The following is a 24,869-nucleotide window of genomic DNA, read 5'->3' as shown; positions in this document are numbered from 1 at the left end:
CTCGCCTTATACCTATTCCTAGAATAGAGACGGATATTTAAGTTGTCCCTCCTCTGGATTCATGGAACAGATTACCTAGAAAGGGCAAATAGACAGATAGCACAGATGAATTCATTGTCTTTCCCTCACCAAATCCAAGGTGCTAGCAAAAATGTGTCAGGGTGTTGCTATCACGAGTAACCCATATATTTTGTGCAAACAAACAAATTTTAGAGAGAAATTAACAGTGACTGCACAAGTGTATTTGCTGTAAAAAGGCGGCTTCTCCAAAACTGGTGTGGCTTAGGCATAATATCGCTCAGTGGTACAAAACCACCCTTCTGTGAATTTCTTTTTGCAATTTCAGCTTGTATTTTGAGTGTCTTTCACAGGTAGTTTGACATTAATGGATTGATATACAGCAGTTTGTATTACAAACATGCTGCTCAAAACACAGTCGAGGGACTGGCGTCTCCTTTGCAATGAACACCCTGGAACAATTGATTTGTATTTTTATGAGCTTTCCTTATTTGCTACCTTGCAGCTCACCAGTGTAACTGCACCTGGTAAATACCTTTCTCTATGTACAATACAGAGATAATGGATATACGAGCTCCACTGAATCATCAGTAGGTGATCAACAGCCCTGGGTTTAAGCAACTCGAACGTGAGGCTCCTCTTCTGTCTCCTGCCCCAGGCTTGTGTATGTTACGGAAGGCTCCAGCTGGCCGGTGGCTGGCAGGTCTACAACAGGTCCTGAAGGGTTTCGAAACTGCTTGTACACCCGAGGATCCTGGGCTACGTAGGTGGACGTGGAGGAGTAGAGCACCAGCCCAACAAGGATAGTGAAGAATGACAACAAGTAGAGTCCTGAAAACTAAGCAGAAATAAGAGTAGAGTCATTAGACATAGCACCAGTTATTGCGAGCTCATGAAGACCCACAGACAGCAGTAGGTACAGATCCTTGTTTTGGCACAGAAGGCACAGAACAAACCCTCTATCACTAGGATGTCCATTTTTTATGGGAATGTCTCTTCGAAAGCTGGTTTACTCCCATCAGATCCCGTCTTCCATAACCAACAGCTACCTGACACCTTCCCATGGCTCAGGCATATTAAATATTGGCCAGGTGGGACTTGGGAAAGCTGCGTTCTGGTCACAGATCCAAAGCTGATTTTGTTGTGCTTTTAGTCAAGCCAACCACCTCTCTGAGTGCAAGTTCCTCTGGCTCCAGTGTGGGGTACCATCACTCACAGTCTGATAGGTAGTGGACAAATCTGAAGTTAGCTACAGCTAAACCACAGGACTGTGAAGTATAACATGCCATTGGTTATATAAAAATATCATTACATAAACCTCAAAATAATTTAAATAAGCAGTTAAAACATACGTAGTATAGAAAAAAAATAAAATAAAGGCACTTAAAAAGCCCACCTGCAGCTTCTGGGCTTGTGAACAGAAAGCAGATGCTAAAAGATTTAATGTGAGTTCCGACAGGATGAACTTCAGCTGTGAAACAGGCTCGGGGTTGACCTTAACAGGTTTGAAAGTACATCTAGAGGGCAGTTAACTGACAGCTCAAGTATCCACATTTTGGCACACAGCTCCACTAGATCAGAGGTCAACCTGAATTTTCTGACATATCCAGACTCAGTGTGCCTGGACTAAAAATACAACACAAATAACCTTTTTGGCAATATGTTAGTTCTTGCAGGTAAAGGCAGGGATTTAAAAGTACAGACCGTCAGATATTAGCTTTAGATACTGGGTTCCTGCTACAGGAGACACCAAAATGGCTTTAAGCCCATATGACTTGTCTCCTGATCCTAGAATACAAGTTATTTCCACCAGTTATTATTACACAAACAATGAGCTGCAACCTGTTATTAGCTACTTTATGAGCTACTTCACTATTTTACATAAAGGTGTTTGGAAGTCAGTCCTAACTGACTACGGTGCTTTGATGGATGCCAATATTGTTTCCTTTGGATCATTTCAGCATGGCACAAAATGAATATACTGGACTATATTATCTTGGAAGAAGCTTTTTAGAAATTCTGTTTTTCATATTTAAAGCAATACTCATTGTGGTTAAAGCAAATTTGACATAAGTTAACTTTGTAGTGATGTTAATCGGTTGTCATTTGACAACCTACAGAACCTGTGCCCAATTTCCCACCTGAGGAAGCATTTGACTTTTTTACAGAATCCACAGTATCTTTGAAAGCTTTAGGCACATAACCCATAGTGCTGTATGTTTTTGTTTCCCACAGCTACTATGCATGTTTTAGAGGGGAAGCACCATAATGGGGAAAGTTCAAAGGGTAGGAAGCATTCTGCTTTTCATCAATTGTTAATTGCTTTTTTCCAAGAATGTCACCAGGTCTTCACATGTCATCTGGCAGTATGATTTGATGTAATCATCCAGCTGTCCCACCAGCCATAAAAACAGCATCGAGCCTCATTGTGCCTATGCTGAAGGATTCCCCCCACGTGACACAGCTCTTAAAAGACTGTTTAAGCTTAGATCTCCCTCATGTGGCAATCGAACCCAAGTCAAAGCATTTTGCAATTGATCCTTTTTGCCTTTTTCAGTTCAAATTTTCTTTCAGCACTTTTCCTCCCTTTTCCTCTTTGCATGCTGAACTTGGGTACCACTTGGCAGCTGTGGGCTCAACTAAGCTAAAGCAAAACTCGGGAGCCAAACGCACCTCATCTCCCAAACTGGGAACTAGTTTCCTAGTTTCCCACTGTCCCTCCTTATGCCTGAATTTCTCACCCTGGCCAGCCAGTTGGCTTGCTCTACTGCATCACCAGAGTGCCAGCCAGACTTGTGATTGCCTTGTGTCCTGCTGTGAGGAATCTGTGGGGCTTCCAGCAGCTAAATGTGCCCTTTTTCTTGCTCTAGGAGCCACCCTGCCAAAACCAATTCATTTTCGCTTTATTTTGTGGCTCCAGCTCTACCACATCTCCCTCCTCCTGGCCACATCTCTCATTCTTCTCTCAGGGGCTTCTTGCCAGTGGGCTCTTTCGCCTAATAATATTCTCTCCATGGGAGTATGTCCCCCAGTGGCAGCTCTCCAGATTGGGAGAACAGGTTTGGATGTAGCTGGGGAAATCTAAACCAAGGCCTGTGACTCATTTGTCTTTGTTATCTATGCACAGCTCATGCAAAGAGACCCGGATACTGACAAGCCTACAACGATTCCATCTTTCCTTAGAAACAAGCTAAGGTTCAGCCCGAGCTGTTCTCTGTGGCAGCTCTCTGCAGTACTGAAGCACAAGTGTTGTTAGTAAGGCTGATATAGGAATATATACTGATATAGGAATATATACTACAGGTACATGAGAAATCTCTGAGTTTTGTCAATATCCTGTCAGATTGACCCAAGGCACCTTCCTCCTCTTAAAACAGCAGTGAATCCAGCAGTGTGATGGGAGGATGAAGAATTAGTTCATCAAATCCAAAATTTGTTGTTCACTGTATTGTGTTCCTCAGTCTCTAGCTGAAATCGTTGTATTTTGTTGAAGACAGGATTTCCAGGTATACTCTACTGCTATGTCACCATGTAGGTTTTGGAAGGTTTTTTTTTATCTGGACCGGCAAACCTCATGTGCTGAGATTCACTATTAATAGACAGTAAAAGAGATGCATTCAAAACCAGCAGAAAGAGCTATTTCTAAGAAATGAAGCGAGATAAGAACATTTTTCATTGCTATCCTCTACACAACTGCAGTACCAAACTGCAGGCTCTCAAGAAGTAATTCCTCTCTTTGGCTAAAAAGCTACTTGAGAATGATATTGTGCTTCATTTTTCTGACTTATTTCTCACTTTCCACAGAAACATATTTCCTCTAATAAAAAAATATTTTTAAAATATCCAGATTTGTATGTCTCTCTAAATCCCACTTCCCTCCATGCTAAACAGGATAAGCATAAGCTGTTCAAAAAGTAACACGGTCAGAAATTATTTAGCTCAGATTAGCTAATGGGTGTCACACACCCTAGAGTAAGCAACCAAAAAATAACTCAAGTTTCTACCTCTTTAAATAATTTTACTATAGATTTTGTATCTACACATATAGGTACATATGTATATAACCTTGCTTGTGTAGTTTATTGAGAAAGCAGATGACTTTGTGATTAAATTAACGACCTAGCACTTTAAAGTTCTGGGACTGATTTTCAGCCTATGAATTTCTTTTGTGAATGACAATGATTTTAGATGACCCTCAGTTTATTACACATTTAAATGAGAAAGTAACTCTTAGTTATTGAATAAAGATGGGTTTAGAGAATAAAAATGGGAAACAGGGACATCACCCTCTGAGGAGAAAGCAGAGACCTCCTTGTCAGAGAAAAACTGTCTTAATTACACTAACATTTTAGATTTTATCACTGACACAAACGGCATCTGCCAAAACTTACTGAGTAGTCAAACAAACAGCTAAATTAGCCCTACAGATCTCACCATTGCTGCTCTGCTCTGACTTTGGGGTATCTATAAAGACTTTCTCAGCCAAAACTATTCAATATGGAACACACAATGATATTTGCAACCATTAAAAAATTAGGAAAACATAAAAAACATGTCGTCTCTAGATATTATTTAATACCTGTGGTGAAAACAGCTTATACTAAGCTACTGATAATCTTCAGCATATAAAAAGCACATTTTAGGTGCCTGTCAATTTGAAGATAAACATACAAAGCAAATCCTAGACAAATGTAATGAGATAACATGTATTGCAAGATTTGCTCAGCCTACCAAAACCCACATAGATTCTGGGTGAGCGAATGCTTCTGCTATTTCTCTCAGAGACATTCCTCAGGGACCCAGTGCCTGAATGCATTTGCCCAGCCAGGCTCAGCAGAAGAGTGAACAGCACCTGATGGCTCAGCTGCAGGAGGGGGGGTCTCGGTTCTCGCTCCCACCTGTGCTGCTGCAAAACCCACCACAAACCACTGCAGTAGAAATGTCTGGCTGACCACAGAAAATACATGGTGGAATCAGCCTGACCTTCTCTTATTCATGCACAAATTCTTTTACATGAAAGAAGAACTCAAACATAACTGCAGGATATTTATTATTATTTTTTTTTTAATAAAACACCTTACAGCAGTGCTAAAGGCATCTGATAACTCAAGATATTTAAAAACCCAGAATGCACAATTAAGGCTTTCAAAGCTCACTCTCTACTATTTCTTATCCTCCACTTCTTCTTATCTCTCCATGCAAAACTTGTCTTTCATATACGCTTTTAAACCATTTTGGCTAAAACAGTACTACTATTTCCACTTGAGAGTCTTGTGTTTTAAAGTAATACAGTTGACAAGATTGGTGCAAAATAAACTTCTTGGTGGGGAGCAAGCAGTGCATCTGATTTCATCGTTTTGAACAGTGATAAGACAACAATAGTAGAAGAAAAAAAAGAAAGAAAAAAATCATTCAGAAGGCAGTAAATTCATGCTTGGGTCTACAGAGAGTGAGTTGTTCTTCAGTCCACAGATCATGAATGCAGAAGGGAAAGCAGGGAGAAAGGGCACAGAAGAATCGCTGTCTCCCAGCTCAGAAATGCTGCTCTGACTGACTGACTGCTGCAGTGGGAATTGCAGACAAGTATTTCTGACTGTCAGAGATGGCCACGGCCACGTTACCACTGACACTAGGGCAAAACAATATCCAAAAGCGACAAAACCAGACAGATCTGAGTCTCCAGAAACGCCCACACAAAGAAACTCAATGATTTGCTAATTTTGATTTTTCACTCAGCTACCACGATAATGATCATGACCGTTATTATTCTGGTTACGAAAATGCAAATTCTCTTTTACTCTATTGAACTGGAAACAGTCTGCAGGAGCAGACTATGGGAGCTGCGGCACTCCAGCTCCATTTGTATTTCACAACAGCAGCCACAGACTGAATCTCCTAGTTGGTAGTACGAAGCCCCACATCTAGCCTATGGCAAACTAACTCTGCTTTTTAAGTCTTCAAAAGGAATTTTTTGTTACATGACTAACTGAAAATCTAGAATTGTCATGCTTCATATATTCAGTGATAAAGAATGAAATGGAATAACTACCTTTTCCCCTACCTCCTCTAGAAATTCTCCACATTTTGACAAAAATGAATAAAGAAATGAGGTCTATGAATTCAAATGTTAAATCTTAGAGAGAAGCTACCTCCTCAGGCTAACACTGATGAAGAAGGACAAAAATGTACATATCAGGTGGAATTAATTTAGTCCCGTATTTCTGTTGACATCCTCCATGCTCTCCAGACAGGCAGTTCCCACCAGTGTCTTATTCCAATCAGTGGGTCTGTGCAGTCTGATGAACCTCTCTGTTTTCTGAACTAATTCTGTTTACAGCATACACTGCAGAGTCAATCAAAGCTAAAGCAAATAAGGGTTCCTGCACCAACTTATTTCTTTTCCCCCTGGGTAATTTCACACATGAGTACCTGAGCAGGCTGAGCTAAGGGAGTTAAAACCAAATTTTTCTCATTATCTTTTATATAGCAAAGAGACATTTCCACTCGGTTTGATGAACTGATTGAGAGACTGAGCTGCTTTTCACACTGTTTTCACCTCCACTATAGCAAATGAAGCTCGCTGTGACCAAGTGCAGTTGTGCTGCGGGATGCAGACACCCTCCAGCCAGCAGCAGTGCCAGGAGGAGTGAGGGATCTGAGAGCTCTGAACTCACATGGTGCTTTCACTTGCGTAGCTGGGTATTACAGACGTATTACTATATTAATAGGAACGGGAGCCAGCATCCAAGTCATATCTCATAGTGCTCTCTGGTGACTCCCTCGGCTCACACCCATGAGGGTCTGGCCAAATTTGTCCTATGCTGGAACTATGACTCACTCAAACTGTTGCAGACTATTTTTGTACCCATCTGCAGGGAAGTTGCCTCTGTTTCTTCCTACCAGGGAGAAAGGGACAGTCTCTGTGGGATTCAGAGTCTGCCCTGCTCTTTATCCGGAGAACGATTTGCTGGTTCAGTCTCAATTACTGCTGTCTGCCTTCAGGACTGAGAGATAAACACCCAGTTTTTGGCTGGTGACTGATCCCAGGTGAGAGTTATGGGCAGAATATCTCCTAGGGATATTTAGACATCTTTCCAAATGGACTGCAGAACTAAGCTCTAGGCAGGCGATGATACATCTCTGTCATCAACAGAAATTGGAATGGCCACTAACAGTGAAATACAGTATTTTGTAAAACCTAAGTGGCACCAAACACCAGAAGGGCTGCTGTGAGTTTTCCAGACTGCGTTCAAACAGATAGAACTTGTCCACCCGAACCTTTACATGTCCTGCCAGATGTCTCAGATCTTTAAATCCTGAAGGGATGCAAACCACTGATTATACGGTTTAGCATGCCTTCTCAGCACTCCAACTGCAGGTATCGAGGGGTGCTGGACACCTTCAGGAACAATGATAGCTTCTGTGCAGCGAGTCTGTCCACTACCAGCAGGACTGCGTTATCTTCACACTTAAATGACCTTCAGCTATTTTCAAGGCAAACTGTGAGGACATAGTCCTTCTTCCACATCCTTGTTCTTTTTGTTTCCTGTCCCTTGGCTGTCACATAAGAAGTTTTTCACTGGATGAAGGAGGCTTGAGCTGCAGGGCATGCCTCAACACATCATTGTTGCTCATGCCGGCCAAAATGCACAGCAAGCAGCATCTGGCTTGCTTCAATGACAGTGAAAACCTGACATCAGCCACATTGCCATTTGGTGAAAACAAAGAAGCCAAAGGAAGTTTTGCCTCTGTCATTTCATGCATGAGAGAAAGGCCGTACTCCTCAATCCCTGCTGCCTGTTTGCATCCTCAGCGTGGTCCAACTCAAACGAAATGCTGTCTGTTACTATGGCTAATCAACTGCTGCTTATACTGAACTGCAAATGTTGCACAGAAATTCTGATGTGAAGTAATCATATGACACCTTTTCTGCATTTTCCAGTTGATTCTCTAAGCTCCTGTCTTAGTGCTTGCATGTTTTACTGTAGTTAAAACAGTATTCCATGCCTTCTGTCATATAGCAGCACCTTCTTTTTCAAGTCCTTGCATGGCATCTGCTGGTGGGCACAGTTTAACTGGTAGGACTGTGGTGAGTGGGAAAGTTCTAAGCTCTTCAATGGCGGGGCTATCTACACAGGAGAAAAAGGAGGAAGGGGTTAACAGAAAAATGTCACCACAAATTCTGTTAATATTTGGGAAACTTCATAGTTTTCTTGGAATTCATTGGTGGAATAGAAAAAAAAAAAACTTATGGAGAGAATTGATAGTATTTGGAGAAAAATCTCAGAAGCTCATGTTGGCTGTAGTAAGGCATATATACTGGTTTTGCACAAATCTGCATGATGTCATGCTTTGCAAATAGTATAATCAGAAAAAAAATATTATAATAGGCTGTCCTTTCTAAATTCATGCCTGCTAGGGCAAAATGTTTCTGTGAAATGGCTTATCTTCCTTTCCTGAGAGCCGGGAGAGATGGGATTGCTGCTTTCTCTTCTGTTTCCCTTTGTTGCCTCTGCCATCAGATGTGGAGAAAAAATGAGCCCGTGTTCAGTACCCCTGCGGTACCAGCAGTCTGTCTAATTAAGAAGTGCAAGGTAGAATGAATTCTGCAATCTGTTTTAATCTTATCTACATAGGAAAGTGATTTTTATGTGAAGTTAAAACACGTATCACACTTCTCTAATTTGCTGTAAGCATCCTTACTGTGGGATAAAGGGGCTTAATTTCTGGTTATTTTATATCGGTCACTTCGTGAGAGAGTGGTAAAGCAGTTATCCTTTTAAATGTTCTTAATACTAAAAGGAGGAGCACAACAGAAATGCTTATAAAAATAAAACCAGTTCCCCTCCTCACTTTCACCTTTCAATATTTCCCTGTTTTGATCTATCAGCGCTCTGTTGCCATTTATCTTTCTGGTTTTGTGTGTAAGTATTTAGTATCATAGCAGCTGTCTGCTGTACTTGATTCTGTATCACTGTATATGAAGCTAACTGTCTTCAAAGTGTTCAAAACCATGGTTACAATAATTGATTAATCTTGGATCCTTTGTTTATATTTTTCTGCTGAACATAACAATACATTCCTGCAGTAATGCTCTCCCAGAATAGCATTCTTTTCTCTCTGCCATACAAATGGAGAACACTCCTATGATGAGAAACAAGAACATGCAGCTGCTGTTGCCCTCACCACGAGGGGCTATTTGAGCTGTCTGGAGGGACCCTGATACCGCTGTTTTGCATCAGGGCTCTCTGTGTTTTGGTGTGTTTGCTGCAGCCAACCTAAGGCCAAATTTCAGTAGCTCCACAAGCTCCCAGCCAAGTCAACTCACAAGACAGGAGCACAGCCGAATCAAAATGGAGAGTATGTCCTAAGCCATCAAGTCCAATACTGCGTACAGTCAGATCACATATTCCATCTGGCAAATAAGCCCTGTCCTCCTGAAAGCGTTATTGGGGTTTTTGTTAGTTCCCCCCTAATCTATTTGAAGTCTGTTCTGAGACCTTCCTGCTATGATAGCCTAAACATCAACCTAATTTCTATTCCAAATTCATGCATGTTTAGTTTCCACACATATGTTACTATGTCTATAGCTCAAATAAATCTCTTTTCCTCCCTGTGAACTTGCAGATTAATTTATACCATAGTCCCTCTTGGTCCACCAGAAATCAAAGCTATGCTACAAACAACAAACATTTTTCAGGATTTGAACATTCAGAACATTGTTAGCAGACAAACACTCTGTCAAGGCTTTGGAGCAGATAAGATAAAAAGCTCTGTTTGTCCCTCTTGAGCTGGCCAAAAAGCTCTGTAGCTACAGCTAGCAGAGTGATGCCCTGTGATGGCAAGTAGTCCTGTCCTACGGCTTTAGCACTTCTCCATCAATACTAGAAACACCTGGTCTGACCCATTTGGAAACAACTTTGCCACAACTGTGCTCAAATTCCTCCCATCTGTTGTCACAGACATTACCTCGCACTTCGTGCTTCATTGTATTTCTCAATGTCATTCAGTTCTTGTTGCCTGATTATTTTAATCCTTCTTCCTACTGAGGGTGCCAGAGCTATTACTAGAGTCACTACACAAGACCGGTCTTCAGATCAACTCTTCAGGATCTCCAGCAGTGAGCTCCTTCCAGCAAGCTGTTTCCCTCTAAGCACATTGCCTTGTCCTTTATTCTCATTAACCAGTTTCTTAAGTATCTTCCAGTCTTTATGGTGATAATCCTTTTCCTTAGCTTAATTGGTAATCTTCTACACTGCACCGTACAAAAGCCTTACAGATTCAATCTACCATTTGACTTTTGTCTACAAAAATCTGTTAAATTATCAGACAGACATCAGATTTAGATCACGTAATTTACCTTCTGTGAACAAGGTTGCATTTTATCCAGTTTTCCATTTAGCTTCATTTCCATAATTAGTCCCCCTTGGTGTCTACTTCTGATTTTAGTTTACTGCCTACTTCGTATACAGTCCTTCCAACTGTCTATATTCCCAAGCTTGATAGTATTCAGGTTATTGTGTTCTGTTTCTACTTCTGATGTAGCTGCTTCCATTTCTATTAATTATTGTGCATTATCTTAATATTTAACTCTCATCTTTCCTGAATATGACAGAAGGTCCCAATTTTATTTTGGTCCCAAACTAAATGTTGTTTAATTTTGGCTTCTGCTGTTTTTGCATAGTGAAACTATTTCTTCTCTTCATATACAAGAAGAACTTTTTGCTCTTTCACTTTCTTCTTAATTGTCAAGCTTGGTTTATCTTTTAGAGCAATTGGGCTTTACTCCATTTTCAGCTGCACATTATTCATTATTCTTTGTTTCATCTCTATTTATTTCTGACAATTTTTAAAGGGATGGTTTGTCCAGTTGCATCTGGAGCTCTCTTTTACAAGTTCTCTTGTAAAAATCCAGATTACTTTACGTCAAAGCTACTTCAAATCTCCTTCAGACTGATTATGAGCCTTTTAATCACCCAAGAGAGCAGATAGTTGTGCTTGCTAAACTTAACACACGTAGGTGCTGGGAATAACTCCAGAACTTTACTCCAGTTAATTAAGATAAGTTGCTTAGCAGCAGTGCTGATGACAAGCATTTATCCCATATCATTGGTTTGAAAGCTTCCAGTTTAGCGGGAAGGGGGAGTTTAGACAAAAAGAATATGCTTTTTGAAGACTTTCTAGCAGTTAATAAAATATCCTACTGCTTAGATTGAAAGCATGTAGAAGTTATGTCTTCTGTCTGCCCGTTGAGCCATTCCTCCATTGTGGTAGGAAATAGAAGGTAAATTGGATGCTTTAACCCTGTATGTATATAGCATTCATGGATCTGCCTGGTGGGAGGCACAACTGGATTAAGCACTTCAATCCAGTTAGTTAATCAAAACAGATTAATTCATTAATTTCCAATTTTACCTGTGTTTCTTCCCAATGGCTCATGGACCACGTGGATGGCCAGGCATAATTCTTAACACACTTCTAAAATATTCTACCTTCTTTTCCGGTAACTTCTGAAAACAAGGACTTGTTTAATTCTGCAAGAAATCTCCCAATTTATAATGCAGCTATTGTGTTTAACCCTTAACATTTGCTTTCAAAGATGATTCTGTCTAAATCTCTGAGGAACTTCTAGCCTTTGTTTCCATAGGCTAGGGTGGAAATAGTATTAAATTTGAGGAATTTTAATCTGAAAATATTTGTAGATTTTCAGTATCTGAACCTTACTTAAGCTTTTGAATGCAGCTGCTGCTTTGCTAATTCATTACTTTTTTTGGCTCTCTCCTCTGAGGTGCAAATTATTGCTGAGGTATGTAACTTGACACATTCATTGTAATCCCTTGTCTTCAAAAGTATGCTTGACCTCGGAAATGCTGAGGTTCTCATTTAATTTTTTTTTCCCCACAAATAATTATGAAGCTAAGCCTCTTGGTCTTGGTTTTCATATTCATTAAGTATCATTTAGAAAAAAGCATGTTGTTGGTAAGAGCCAGCTCTTTTAACAGGATATATTTGTTATGTTTTCCTGTCTGCACTTTTTATTGTAATCAAGAAAAAGGCAGTATTTGTTACAATATTTTTTGCTTTCTGCAGTCCATTTGAAACATTTTCTTGTTCTCTGTTCTTATGTATATGTATTATTCCACTCTCCCAATTTCCCTTTTTCAATCCATGCTAACCAGCACCTTTAAAACCCAAATGGTTTTGTTGAAGATTTGCCATACAAGAGTTAATTATTTCCATTAACAGGAAGATTTCCATTAATATGTCTGCACTTACATATTGGGTGAGAATATAATCATTTCAACTTTACCTTTCACATGACTCCATTACTCTTTCCAAAACAATATTTGTTTCCTTCAGAGTGTAAGAACTAAACTTCATAATGTACTCTGTGGTATATTTAAGAGATTTCTGAACACCTTTTTCCTTATATCAAAACACAAAAACTAATTCAAACAAGGTAATGTGAGATGACTGTTATTTGTCTCCAAGTGCTCAAACCCATTGTTACAATATTTGGCTTTTTGCATTTCTTAAATATAATAATATTCAATTATTAACTCCAAATGAAAATGATTGATGAATGGAGGCCTTATAAGGATGTTGTTGCATGTTCCACCTGTACAATGCTGTTGCCTCCCCTTGATGCTACAGTGCTCACGTGTCTGGAGTGTTGTTGAGCTTGAGGGGCAGAGGAGACGGATGGGATCACCTCTTCTGACTGCAGACAGCAGTGCCTTCAAATTACATACAAAATGAAACAGCATCCTGAATTGCACACACCCGCAGCTCCATTACCATTTCTCACTGGTTCTCTAAACACAGCTCCCCCTTACCTACCTGGCTAAGAAAGCAATGAAGACTTGGGGATGATGGACTCAGCATTCTGCAAGGAGTTGAAAATTCAGGTCCCGTGACAGTGATGTGAATTATTATACCTTCTTCAAGCAGTCAAAGTACATTCCTGTTTATTTATCCATGTTCAACCCATTCTCCAAAGACAATTATTTATTGAAGACACTTAAGAAAGAGTATTTTATAACTGAAAGCATTGCTGACCCTCAGCATAACATTGTCCATATAGAGAAATATCAGTGTTGGACTCTTAAAACCCTGTGGTTCCTCTTCATTTTGTACGAAAAATTAGAGGAAACAAATAGGTTCTATGCTAGGTCTCAAAACCTTTGCTCATGATTTAGTTTGGAAAATAACAACTTCTTGCTATAAGGTAAGGAAACCATTTTCCCAGTGTCTTGTAGGTCAGAGCACTCAAGGGGTTCATTGCAAGCAATTCTGACCATCAATTTAAGTAGATTGTACACGTAAATATTCTATTTCTTTTCTTTCTCTGGAGACTGTCTGTGAACAGGCTGATTTTACACATTTGTTTACTACAGTTAATATTTACATTATTTTTTTATTTCATGTATTCTTTTGAGTAGTCAATATCCATTAAGCACTTTGCTATCCAGTATGACCAAAGGCACCACATAGTGGTGCTTTTTTTTTTCCTGACTGGTTGGATTATCAGTATAAACTACTTCTTACTGCAGTCTGAAATTGGTTCTATTTAGTGAGATTATATAAGTTTCAACTGGACTCAAACATTTTTTACACAAACGAAAATTTAGTTGCTTACCTGCCTTACAGAGGTATTTAAAAAGAGCATAAATGTATCAGACAGAAAAGCTCTTTAGAAATTGTAAACCAATATTTTTACATTTTAATACTTAATGCTATGCAGGAAGACGTGATACTGAGACATAACAAGATTTGATGCAAAAGTTACAGACAATAAAAAGAGGGGAGAAATGGAGAAAGAAATATGATAATCTAATAATTGATACAAAAATGCAAAAATCCTACTATCACTTGACAACCAGGCATGGAGCAGCAAGGCACAGAACAGTGCTATTGCCAGTAAACTCTGTTAACCAGGCATTCACTAAGAATATTAAGGAATCTAAATTATGTAGTCAATAGAACATAAACCCATGCATAGGTAGGTAGATCAACTCCTGGCTGTTCTCTTGCTGTAAATATGAACTAGTTCCTGGCTAGGAAACCAAACCATTGTTCGGTAATTAAAGAAAATTTAAAAAATCCTAAATGGAGAGGAGAAGTAGAAACTGAAGCTTTTTCAAGAACAGAAATCCTTCACTTGTTTCTGTAAGGAAAAACCTATAGCTGTTGTTTCTAAAGTATGTTTGCTGGAAACTCTGGCACTTGATGGCTGCAGCTGCCAGGATTATCTCCATGGCAGATGCCTGGATGCTTTGAAAGCTCCTTCTTGTGGTTCTGGGCTGCCTAGTGCAGGACTGATATTTTTTCTCCTGCTTCCAGAACCCATGAGCTGCATAAGTGGTGTTTTCTCATGCTTGAGATCTCCCAGTCCTGGGATACCTGGCCGAAAACATCGGAAACCATGTGCCACTGCGACCTCTTAGATGAGTGGGTAAAACAACAGTCAGGGGCTGAGAAATGCCAGCCTATGTTTCCTTGGGACCATACTGAAAACAGGATGTTTTCACTTAGCACTTCTGTTTTGGTAATTAGGCATTTCCAACAAAAATGTATTTTGCTAGAAAACTCCTAAACTGTTCTGTTGTGAGCTGTATTCTAACATGAGACCAAAGAAAACCCAAAACAACAACAACAAAACAGAAACAAAAAAACCCCAAACTAAAAGCCCTGAAAACAACCTACAAAATTTGACATTTATGATGAGCAACTGAAAAAATATTATTGAAATTGAAGCTTTCATCACAACTTCTGCAATACGAATGCCGCTTCTTTTACACTCTTTTTTGATGGCTCCAAAACAGTGAGTATGTGTTTCACTATTCATGCTTTGCAACTAATGAATCTATTGCAAGATAGAAGAGATATCCTTTTAACAACACAGGATTTTCAGAAAGCTGCCATATCTGTCCTGTGTTGTTAAAATCTACTGTCAGACTGCAACATCTTGGTAGGAGTAATTTTGTTTTCCAGCTTCTACTCTCTTGTGTCATTTTACTTCATAGCTGTTTTATTGTACGACATCCTGCACCATCACACAAACAGTGAGAGGCTGTGGCCATATCTGTCACAGGAATGTATATTCAAGTGTCACCAAAGACACACTGGACTCCTTTCCCACTCAAGGCCGCTCTTCAAATATGGAAGCCTAACTATTTTCTAATTGGTTGTAATTTGGAGGAGGAAACGGCAATAAATAAATAAAGGAACTTAAAGACATATGAAAAGCAGCTTTTAAAATGCCACTTAGGTGAAAGGTGCACAGACAATACAGCTTCATGGCAATGGAATTGTTGAGAAAGAGTCCCACTCTATGAAATTTAGTGGTTTGGAAAAGAAAGGGAAACACTCATGTAGTTTTCTGCACATAAAGTGGCATAAAGAATTATCTATTAATATGGTTTATCCTCATTATTATCAGAGGCTCGAGAGCCTTCACCAGGATAAATGCCCTGGCAGATTAAATTCCATTCAACTAGAGAGCTTACAGGTCAAGCAACTTGCATATCTGATATTTCACCAGGAAAATAATCCTGAAGTATATGACTGAGGAAATAATAATACACAAACTAGTTGTTTAAATAACGATGCACCACTGACAGTACCACTGTAAAAGTTTAAAATACACAGATGTCAGTCCTCTAAGAAGTGCAAGCAAAGAAAAGGATCTTACTGACTTCAGCTTATACTTGCAGATAAGTTTAAAAAAACCAAAAAGCGAGAACATAATTTGAAGTATTTTCTCAGCTTGGTTAGATGATTGGGAAAAGTCTCTCAGGTGTTTATGGATGGCTGCCAAGTGAAAATCAAACTAATAAACAAACAATCCTCCACCAAACCAATTCCACCTCCTGCTCTCAAACCACAGACACCATATTCATCCTCCACGAACAAAAAAATAGGACAGTCTGAAGCATATGGAGTCGCAATAAGGCACGGTCTTTATTCCCACAGTCATGAAACTGTGAATTTTTTTAAGGTTATTCCTGGAGTGGCAGACTTTCCTAATTTAGGAAAATGAACTAACGCTCACCAAAGTCTGCAGAAAAGCTCATACTGGCTTCAGTGATTTGGATCAGGATGGTAAAGCACATGCTCCTAATTCTTCTCCTTTGTTTCCAGTAAGGGCTAATTTCAACTCACTGAAGCCTGTGTAAATCCACAGTTCATGGGCATTGCTTAAGATCCATGCTGGTAAAAATTAAATTGGATCCTATTGCCCTCAACTTGTACCCCCTCTTCTCCATTATGTTGAAAATGACTTTTATGGCTTGTTTCTGATGTAACAGGAAGGCTGTCATCTGCTCCCTTCCATTGGAATGAGCATTGAAACATCATTTTTAGAAGCATCAGTAAGCATCAGTAAATGCGGTTTCAACTAGCAGCATTTCAGATTTCTAGTGCTGAAAGGTTTTGAGTATAAAGTTTATCTGTGTAGCCATCTCCTTTGTCACAGATACTCTCTATGATCCTAAATCAAGATGAATGACTTCTTTGATTTACTATGAAATATATGCATTTTCTTCATTTGGTACTTCAAATTGCTACTATATCCAGAAATCCTGAATTTTTATAACTGCATCTTGGATAAAATAATGAATGAATTTGCCAAGGCAGAATATAATTGATTGTGCTTGGCTTGCTAGGTAATGATATAATATAGTGTGACTCAACCTGCTGGTGCAGAACACAATCAGTATGCTGGTGGAAAACACAAAATAAACTGCTTAGATTATTTAGTGAGAACCCAATTTGCTTAGAATGACTTAAGCACAACATACAGCTGGCAAATGAAAAGTAGGAACTTTTAAAAAATCACATAAAAATAAAGCTAAGGCCGAGACTAAAATGTAAAAAAGAACACCTTCTAAGCAAAAAATAACTCTTCACCATGAGGGTGGTGAGGCACTGGAACAGGCTGCCCAGAGAAGCTGTGGATGCCCCATCCCTGGAAGTGTTCATGGCCAGGCCGGATGAGGCTTTGAGCAACCTGATCTAGTGGAAGGTGTCCCTGCCACTGGCATGGGAGTTGCAACTACATGATCTCTAAGGTCCCTTCCAACCCAAACCATTTGATGATTCTACGATAAATCCAACCAGATGAGGTGCAGAGAAGGACAGAGAGGTACTCAGAGGAACAGGTAAGATTTTGGCTTGCTCTGATTAGTGAACTAGAGGATGAGAGAGGATATGGTTGCTCTCTATTGATGTACTCATCAAGTAAAACCAGCCACAAGTAAATTTATGCTGGAAATAAGGTTTCTAGTTGTTGGAGTGATGTTCTGAGACTGTATCCCAAGGAGAGCAGTGGAGGTAAAAAACCTAAATAGGCTGATCTAAGAGTTTGATAAGAGTTTGTGAAGAAGACTGCGTGAAATGGTTAGCTGTAGGAAAATGAGATTTTCAAACAATTTTCTAATCAGAGGAGTAAGGGGCAGAGGGTCCAACCAGCTACTTCAGAGGTGGAACTTAATCGGTTTATTAGGACAGATGATGAGACCTTGCTTTCAACCAGAAAACCTTGCAGAGCCTTCTCCTCCCAACCACTTTTTCAGTACAGCTCTTAAAGGAGGGGCCAAGGTGCCACTTGTGGACAAGAGCTGACATACACGTACAGTAGAAAGACAGGCGGTCAGTGAGGTTGAAAATTCTGCCTTCCTGGCTCTGTCAATGTACCCAACAATCAAACACAGGGAAAAACTGAAACTTTTTATGTACCTTCTGCCTTTCAAGTGCCCGAAATGTAAGGTCTGCATTTGCAAAACTGCCTTTTTTTTTTTTGGTCAGGTTTGAGCGATGCTGAGCACAAAGCTTTCCAACACCTTCTGCCTTTTGAGTTTCTGCCTCTAAAAGGAATTTGATTTTGCTAAAGCAACACCACAGCTATTTCCAGAATTAAACTTGTCTGTATTTTATTGTGTAACAGAAGACATTTTGACTCAAAAAAATACACTATTTTGCTATAGGTATCAAATAATATTATTAACAGAGGATAACACTTTCAGCTAATTTTAGCTAATGTCAAACACTTTGGATTTGAAGTGTGGGGCAGAAAGAACTAGGAAGCAAATTACCATGAGACAGACCTGCGAAGTAGCAGACAGCCTTTACATTTTGTTCTTAATATAAGTTTTGATTTTGTATTTGCTTTCCTTCTGCCTGCAAAATTCTTAAAGCCATAAAACCAAGATAAAAAGGCAATACTGGAAACCAATTTTGTGCTGGACTCAGAAGCTTCGAACTTCCACTGTCTCATTCATATTGATTTAGGTACCACTAGTATCACAGTATCTGATTTGGGCTTGTTAGCCCAAATGGCATCTGATGGCAGAATCTGTGAAAGACCCATTGGAAAGGTTCTTTTTCCGCATCTTAGTAAACAGACTATTCAGTATTTTAAAGCTTTCACTTACCTAACACTTCTCTGGGCCACCACTTTAGCTATCAAGTTACCCTTCTCTGATGAATAAGTTATGGTTCAAAGCAGTTGCCTCCTGCACCCTGATGCCACTTGCATATGATGGAGACTTGGGGGGATATTTGTGAACAATCAAGTGCCATTCCTTGCAACTGGAGAACAAATATGTGTGTGTGCAACACAATATTTTAAGTATTAGAGGATCCGATAGGTAAAACTTTAACTTCAACACAAATTTGCTGTATATTTTGGCATTTACACTTAACAGGCAAGCCATTGGTTTGCCTGACAAGAAAGGACAACTATAAATCATAAATTCAGAATCAGCATGAATGAAACAGCCTTGTTACTGGGCAAAAAGATTCTGCGGGAGTTTTGGAAGAGTTCTTCCCTTCATGCTGCCACCCTGGGTCTGGTCACAGCAGCTGCAAGTTACCCCGATAAGTAAAATGAAATTAGTGATACAGGTACTCAAATCTTAGAATTTGTAGCAATGAGACTAAATAAGCTCTCTTTAGCAACTGGAAATAATAAAATAAAATTGGTTTTGGTGTGGGAAGCCTGAAGTGTAAAAAAAAAATCTGCACTTTTACTGTTTAGATCTAACAAAGCTTGGAGGCTTCTTTGTTTCATTGTTCTGCATTGATGTTTCTTCACACATACTGCTGTTACCCACATACATCCCTCATTTCCACATACCTTGTAGTGGAAGAGGAATAATCCACAGAAGAGGCTGTACAGGTCAGCTGTGAGCAGGGAGAGGTTGACGGCAGTAGCACTCGTTTTCTTTATGACCACTGGCATAAAGCTGTAGAGGCCAAACATACAGGCACTAAAGCCAACATACAACAAGCCTGTGGAAGAGAAACAAGGAGCAAAGTGACTTTCTGTAGCCCGGAGAAATGACTTGTGCTGGGAAGAAGAAGGCTATGTTTTCAGAAAAGGATGAAGAATGCTTTTGCAAGGAAGTGTGGATCCAAATTATTAAGATACACATACATAGACAGAGAAACTAAGAGTAACATTCTAAATACGTATGAAAACTAGTGAAAATCAAATCAGCAGTAGACATGAGGTCCTTTCTCTGTGGTCCCCATAAAAGCAGTGCTGTTTTAAGTTGGTGTGAATACCTCATGTCCAACATATGTTTGGATGAAATGATAGTAATGGTTCTAAACTAGAAGAGGTGAGGTTCAGGCTAGACATGAGGAAGAAATTTTTTAAAATGAGGGTGCTAAAATACTGGCACAGGTTCCCCAAAGAGGTGGTAGATGCCCCATCCCTGGAAACACTCAAGGCCAGGCTGGACGGGGCTCTGAGCAACCTGATCTGGTTGAAGATGTCCCTGCTCATTGCAGGGGGTTGGACTAGCTGACCTCTCAAGGTCCTTTCCAACCCAAACTATCTTATGATTCCTTGATTCTATGACACATCAAATTTAGTCTCTTGAGAACTCAAATGTCCCCAACACCAAGTGAGTTTGGCTGAGTTGGATGAAGCACAAAATATTTTTTGGGAATGGGCGCAAACAATGAATGCAAAAGTGTTCACAGAGGAGTTAATGAGCCAATGGATGAATACATGAGGATGGCACTCAAGTGACACAAACCCTTGTCCTATTCTGCCACCAAACCTGACTAATCACTTCACAGTTTTATGCCTCTGTTCCTCTACCGCATTTTGTCTGCCTTACTTAATAAAGATTTCCAGAGCCGAGAGTAGTTCTTGCCACATGTTTACAGAGTGCCTCAGACAAATTAGATTGTTAGACACTAATATAATAAAAATACTTTACAGTAAAAATGTAATCTCATTTAAAAGCCTAAATAACTTACCGGGAAAGAATTCATTGCTTCAGTTATTACTAGATAAGTCCCAAGAGAAATTAATCAATATGAAGTTAACAAAACAGCAAACACTTCACTCATCTGCTCTCATGCAAATAATATTTCTTAGCCTGCCGTATGCTGCAAAATTCCCAGCTGGTAGGTACATAAACCTATATTTAGACTCATGCCAGCTCTTCAGAGCTCTTCTTATTATTGACTAAAAGTTGCAGAAAATCTGATTGTCAAAGTCCTGAAAGGAATCAGAAGTGGGAGGGAAGCCTCTATGATTCCTATCTGCTTGTTGATGCACTTAGTTAAACACTCTTTAGAAAAGCTATCTAAAGGAGAAAATCAGTCGTGATAGTTTGAGGCCCTTAGAAGTATCTGAAGTGTACATTTATTTGAAACAAACACAACAGTCACAGAATGTCAGTGTGTGTATATTGATTGTTATGGCATGGTAACAAATTTGAAATTTTATTCAGAATATGGATAAACATTGTAAAACTGCTTTTACTAACAGGTAGCAAATTTTTACGGTGTGCATTTTATACGAGCAACATAGAATCAGTCTTAGGCAGTGCTTGAAAGAATTGCTTTATGCAAACTCCACAGCTCTTCTGTAGCAGGCAAATGATTGCAGCAAATGGAGCGTAGTTTTGATCAATGAGAATCTGTTTGCATACATGAGCTTTAAGACAGTTTTTCTGCCAGGCTTAAATCAGGAACAGGTCTCTTGTTCAAACATGCTCAAACTAGGCTCAGCTGTGAGATCAGACCAAGTTGCTCAGAACTTGGTCTTGAAACCTCTGAGGATGAAGACTCCTCTCTGGGCAACCTGCTGCATTGCCTGCCTGTTCTCAGTGTGAAGGTTTTCTCATTTGATCTCTCATTTGAAGATCTCTCATTTGAGCATCATCCTGTTGTCTCTCATCCTCCTGCCATGCACCACTGTAAAGAGTTTGGCTCTGTCTGTTTGATAACCTCCTTATAGGTAACTCCCAAAGCGTTCTCTTCTGCAGGCTGAACAAACCCAAAACCCTCAGTATTTCCCTATTTCTCTTAAGACCAGGCATCTTCACACAAATGGACAGGACCTGCTCTCAGGGATTGCTCTAAAGTAGCCCAAGTGCCACCAAGACTAACAGACCTTGGAAACTTCTGTTTAAGTTCCTGAGCATGTTGGCTGAATGTTGCATGTTTTAGTCTTTGCGTTTTTACTCCAAAAGCTATTGTTTCACTGGGATGAAATGGAATCAGTTATAATTTTTCATACTTGGAACTTTTTCTTCTTGGAATAAAGACCATTAAGAAATATTCAAACCCCTGGTAACAAAGGACACTTTCCTGGAGATTCAAACTGGCTTTTCTCTTAATTAAAACTGATGTTAGTTTATTTGTTGTTATTTCATGTATCACTTTACAAAACATGTCATGGTCTCATACGTAATGACTCAGAACAGTATAATCATTCTCCTTTCAGTCAGGTTGTGAGCAAGTATTAATACTTAAATCTTCAAGGATTCAAACACGGCTACACTGATCTATACCAAGTATGAAGATGATGCTATGTATCAGGGGAATTTCCAAAATTAAAACCAGGAAAGCCACAATCTGTTTTAAACATGATAGACATCACAGATTGGCTGTAGATCTTGATATTCAAAAACTATTCACATTTTACATCAGTTGAAAGGTAGCTCATGCATTCTTAATAGCACAATTATGGCAGATGGCAACAGGCCACCTTGAGTTATTTATTAGGTTGCCTGCTGTGAGTTTATCACTATCATTCCAAAGGCTGGTGATTTAACTCTGCTGGACTGCAGGTTTGAGTCTGTTGCAGTGGGTAAGTATTCAGGACAAGGCTGTGAACACCCTGACATAGATTTGTCAACCACTACTTGACAACCTTGTATCACTGCCAACGCAATGGAAAGCACACTGAGTGCAGTGGAAGCCAGGGAAGAACACAGAACTACACATAATTGTCACCATTTAATCTGTGTTCAATTGTACTGCGTTTCCAATTATTGCTCTAACAAAACAAGTAGGTATCTATGATGCTCTTGCTAAGATGATCCCCTCCTTATGAAGCACAGGGATGCTTCAGAATTACTGACTAACTTTCAATGACATTTTAATGGCATCACAGATCAAGTAAGACTTTATTTTAATAGAACATTTCACTAATATTGAGTTACAGCAGAACTCCCAAGGAAATATATATGACATTTACATGGATAGCAGATTAATTCACTGTGACCATTGCTAGCTCCAACAGTACTAGATTAATTATGTCCCTGAGCACCTTATCATGAAGTATAAACAAACACTGATGCAATTATGCTAATTATCTCAGATTAAAGAAGGCAAAAACACTTATAGTATGCAATTGAGTGTGTTTCTCCATGGATACTTTAAATTTATTCGTCATTTAGTTTTACAGCTAAATCATCAAAACTCCAAGACTTCTAGGTGCAGTGTTTTGTGAAAGATACACTGTTTTTATTAAGGTTTATGAAGATGAGAGAAAATTGTGAACTAAGTTTAAGGAAATCAACAGTGTATTCCACAACTTGTCGTCTGCAAACTTACTGAGGGCACACTAGATGCCTTGTCCAGATCATTGATAAAGAGATTGAACAGAACTGGCCACAATACTGAGCCCTGGGCAACACTGCTCGTGACTGGCTGCCAACTGGATTTGGCTCTGTTCACCATGACTCTTTGGGTCCGGCCATCCAGCCAGTTCTTTACCCAGCAGAGAGTTCACCCATTCAGGCCACAAGCTGCCAGCTTCTCCAGGAGAATGCTTTGGGATACAGTGTCAAAGACTTAAGTAAAGTCTAGGTAGGCAACAGCCACAGCCTTTCTTTCATCCTCTAAGCTGGTAACCTTGTCTTAGAAGGAGATCAGGTTGCTCAAGCAGGAGCTGCCTTTCATAAACCCATGCTGACTGAGCTCGATCACCTGGTTGACCTGTATGTTCGCTGAGATGGCACTCAGAATTATGTGTTCCATAACTTTCCCCAGCACTGAGGTCAGACTGACAGTCTCCAGATCCTCCTTTGGGCCCTTTTTTTAGATGGGTGTCACATTTCCTAACTTCCATTCAACTAGGACCTTCTCAGTTAGCCAGGACTGCTGATAAATAATTGAAAGTGGTTTGGTGAGGACCTCCACCAGCTCCCTCAGTACCCTTGGGTGGATCTCATCCAGCCCCATAGACTTGTGTATGTCTAGGTGATGTAGCAGGTCGCTAACCATTTCCCTTTGGATTATTTGGGCTCCATTCTGCTTCCCACCCCTGTTTTCTGGTTCAGGTGGCTGTGTATCCAGAGAACAACTAGTCTTACTATTAAAGACAGAGGCAAAGAAGGCATTAAGTACCTCAGCCTCTTCCTCATCCTCTGTCACTATGTTTCCCCCTGCATCCACCAGAGGGTGAACATTTTCCTTAGCCCTCCTTTTGTTGCCCATTTATTTATAAAGAGAATTTTTGTTGACTTTGATGGCAGTAGTCAGATTAAGCTCTAACTGGGCTTCAGCCCTTCTAATTTTCTCCCTGCATAAGGTCACAGCATTCTTGTAGTCCTTCTGACTTGCCTGTACCTCCATCCAAAGGTCATAAACTTTCCTTTTATTCTTGAATTCCAGCCCAAGACTGAAGTTCATTCTGAAACTAGTTAACAAGCTATTGTCAATCACAGTATCGTAGAATGGTTTGGGTTAGAAAGGACCTTATAGATCATCTAGATCATCTCGTTCCAACCCCTTGAGACAGGGGAAGGGACACCCTCCACTAGGTCAGGTTGCTCAAAGCCCCATCCAACCTGGCCTTGAACACTTCCAGGAACGAGGCATCCACAACTTCTCTAAGAAGCCTCTCCCAGTGTCTCACCACCATCACGGTGAAGAATCTCTTCTTTATATCTAATCTCAATCTACCCTTTTTCAGTTTAAAGCCATTACCCTTGTCCTATCACTACACGTCCTTGAAAAAAGTCCCTCTCCAGCTTTCTTGTAGGTCTTCTTTAAGTACTGGAAAGGTGTAATAAGGTCTCCCTGGAGACTTTTTCTCCAGGCTGAACAACCCCAACTCGCCCAGCCTGTCTTCACAGGACAAGTGTTCCAGCACTACAAACATCTTTGTGGCCTCCTCTGCACTCACTCCAATGGGTCCACATCCTTCATATGTTGGAGCCCCAGAGCTGGATGCAGTGCTCCAGGTAGAGTCTCACGTGTATCTCCTCTATGCTATTAGTATTCTTTTATTTCTTCTATTGTCACAAATAGTAAAAGAATTATTATAGGGACTATCCTAAATGTTTATTTGGTTTTAAAGCAAATAATTTGTTGGACTAATTAGATGGGAGTCTTAGCTCATAAATTCAGCTTTCAAACTGAAATAGGAAAGTGCAATCCACTGCATAACAAAACACTGTAAGAGCTTCATTGTGCATGATGCTACCTAAACTTGTCTAAAAGGCACAGCTGCTATATTCCACCAAGACTACTTGGAAGGCAACTAGCCATTTGCATACAGAAATGTTCCCCTTGGACATGCATTTATGAGGCTA

The 24,869-nt window shown here is 39.8% G+C and overlaps 1 protein-coding gene across 1 annotated transcript in view; it reads right to left on the bottom strand.

Moving 5' to 3' along the window:
- Positions 1-631: 631 nt before the first annotated feature.
- SLC35F1 (solute carrier family 35 member F1) overlaps positions 632-24,869 on the bottom strand; it is a gene marked incomplete at both ends in the record, with an annotated part of 235,947 nt that continues 211,709 nt past the window's right edge. Inside the window, 2 exons of the mRNA XM_080342199.1 lie at positions 632-856; positions 19,157-19,311. Coding sequence (XP_080198325.1) covers positions 632-856; positions 19,157-19,311 — 380 coding nt within the window. The remainder of the gene's footprint in view (positions 857-19,156; positions 19,312-24,869) is intronic.

The sequence above is a fragment of the Nesoenas mayeri genome, assembly GCF_963082525.1.
Source record: "Nesoenas mayeri genome assembly, chromosome: 3".
NCBI classification, from domain to species: Eukaryota; Metazoa; Chordata; class Aves; order Columbiformes; family Columbidae; genus Nesoenas; species Nesoenas mayeri.
This window is presented reverse-complemented; position numbering and strand designations above follow the sequence as displayed.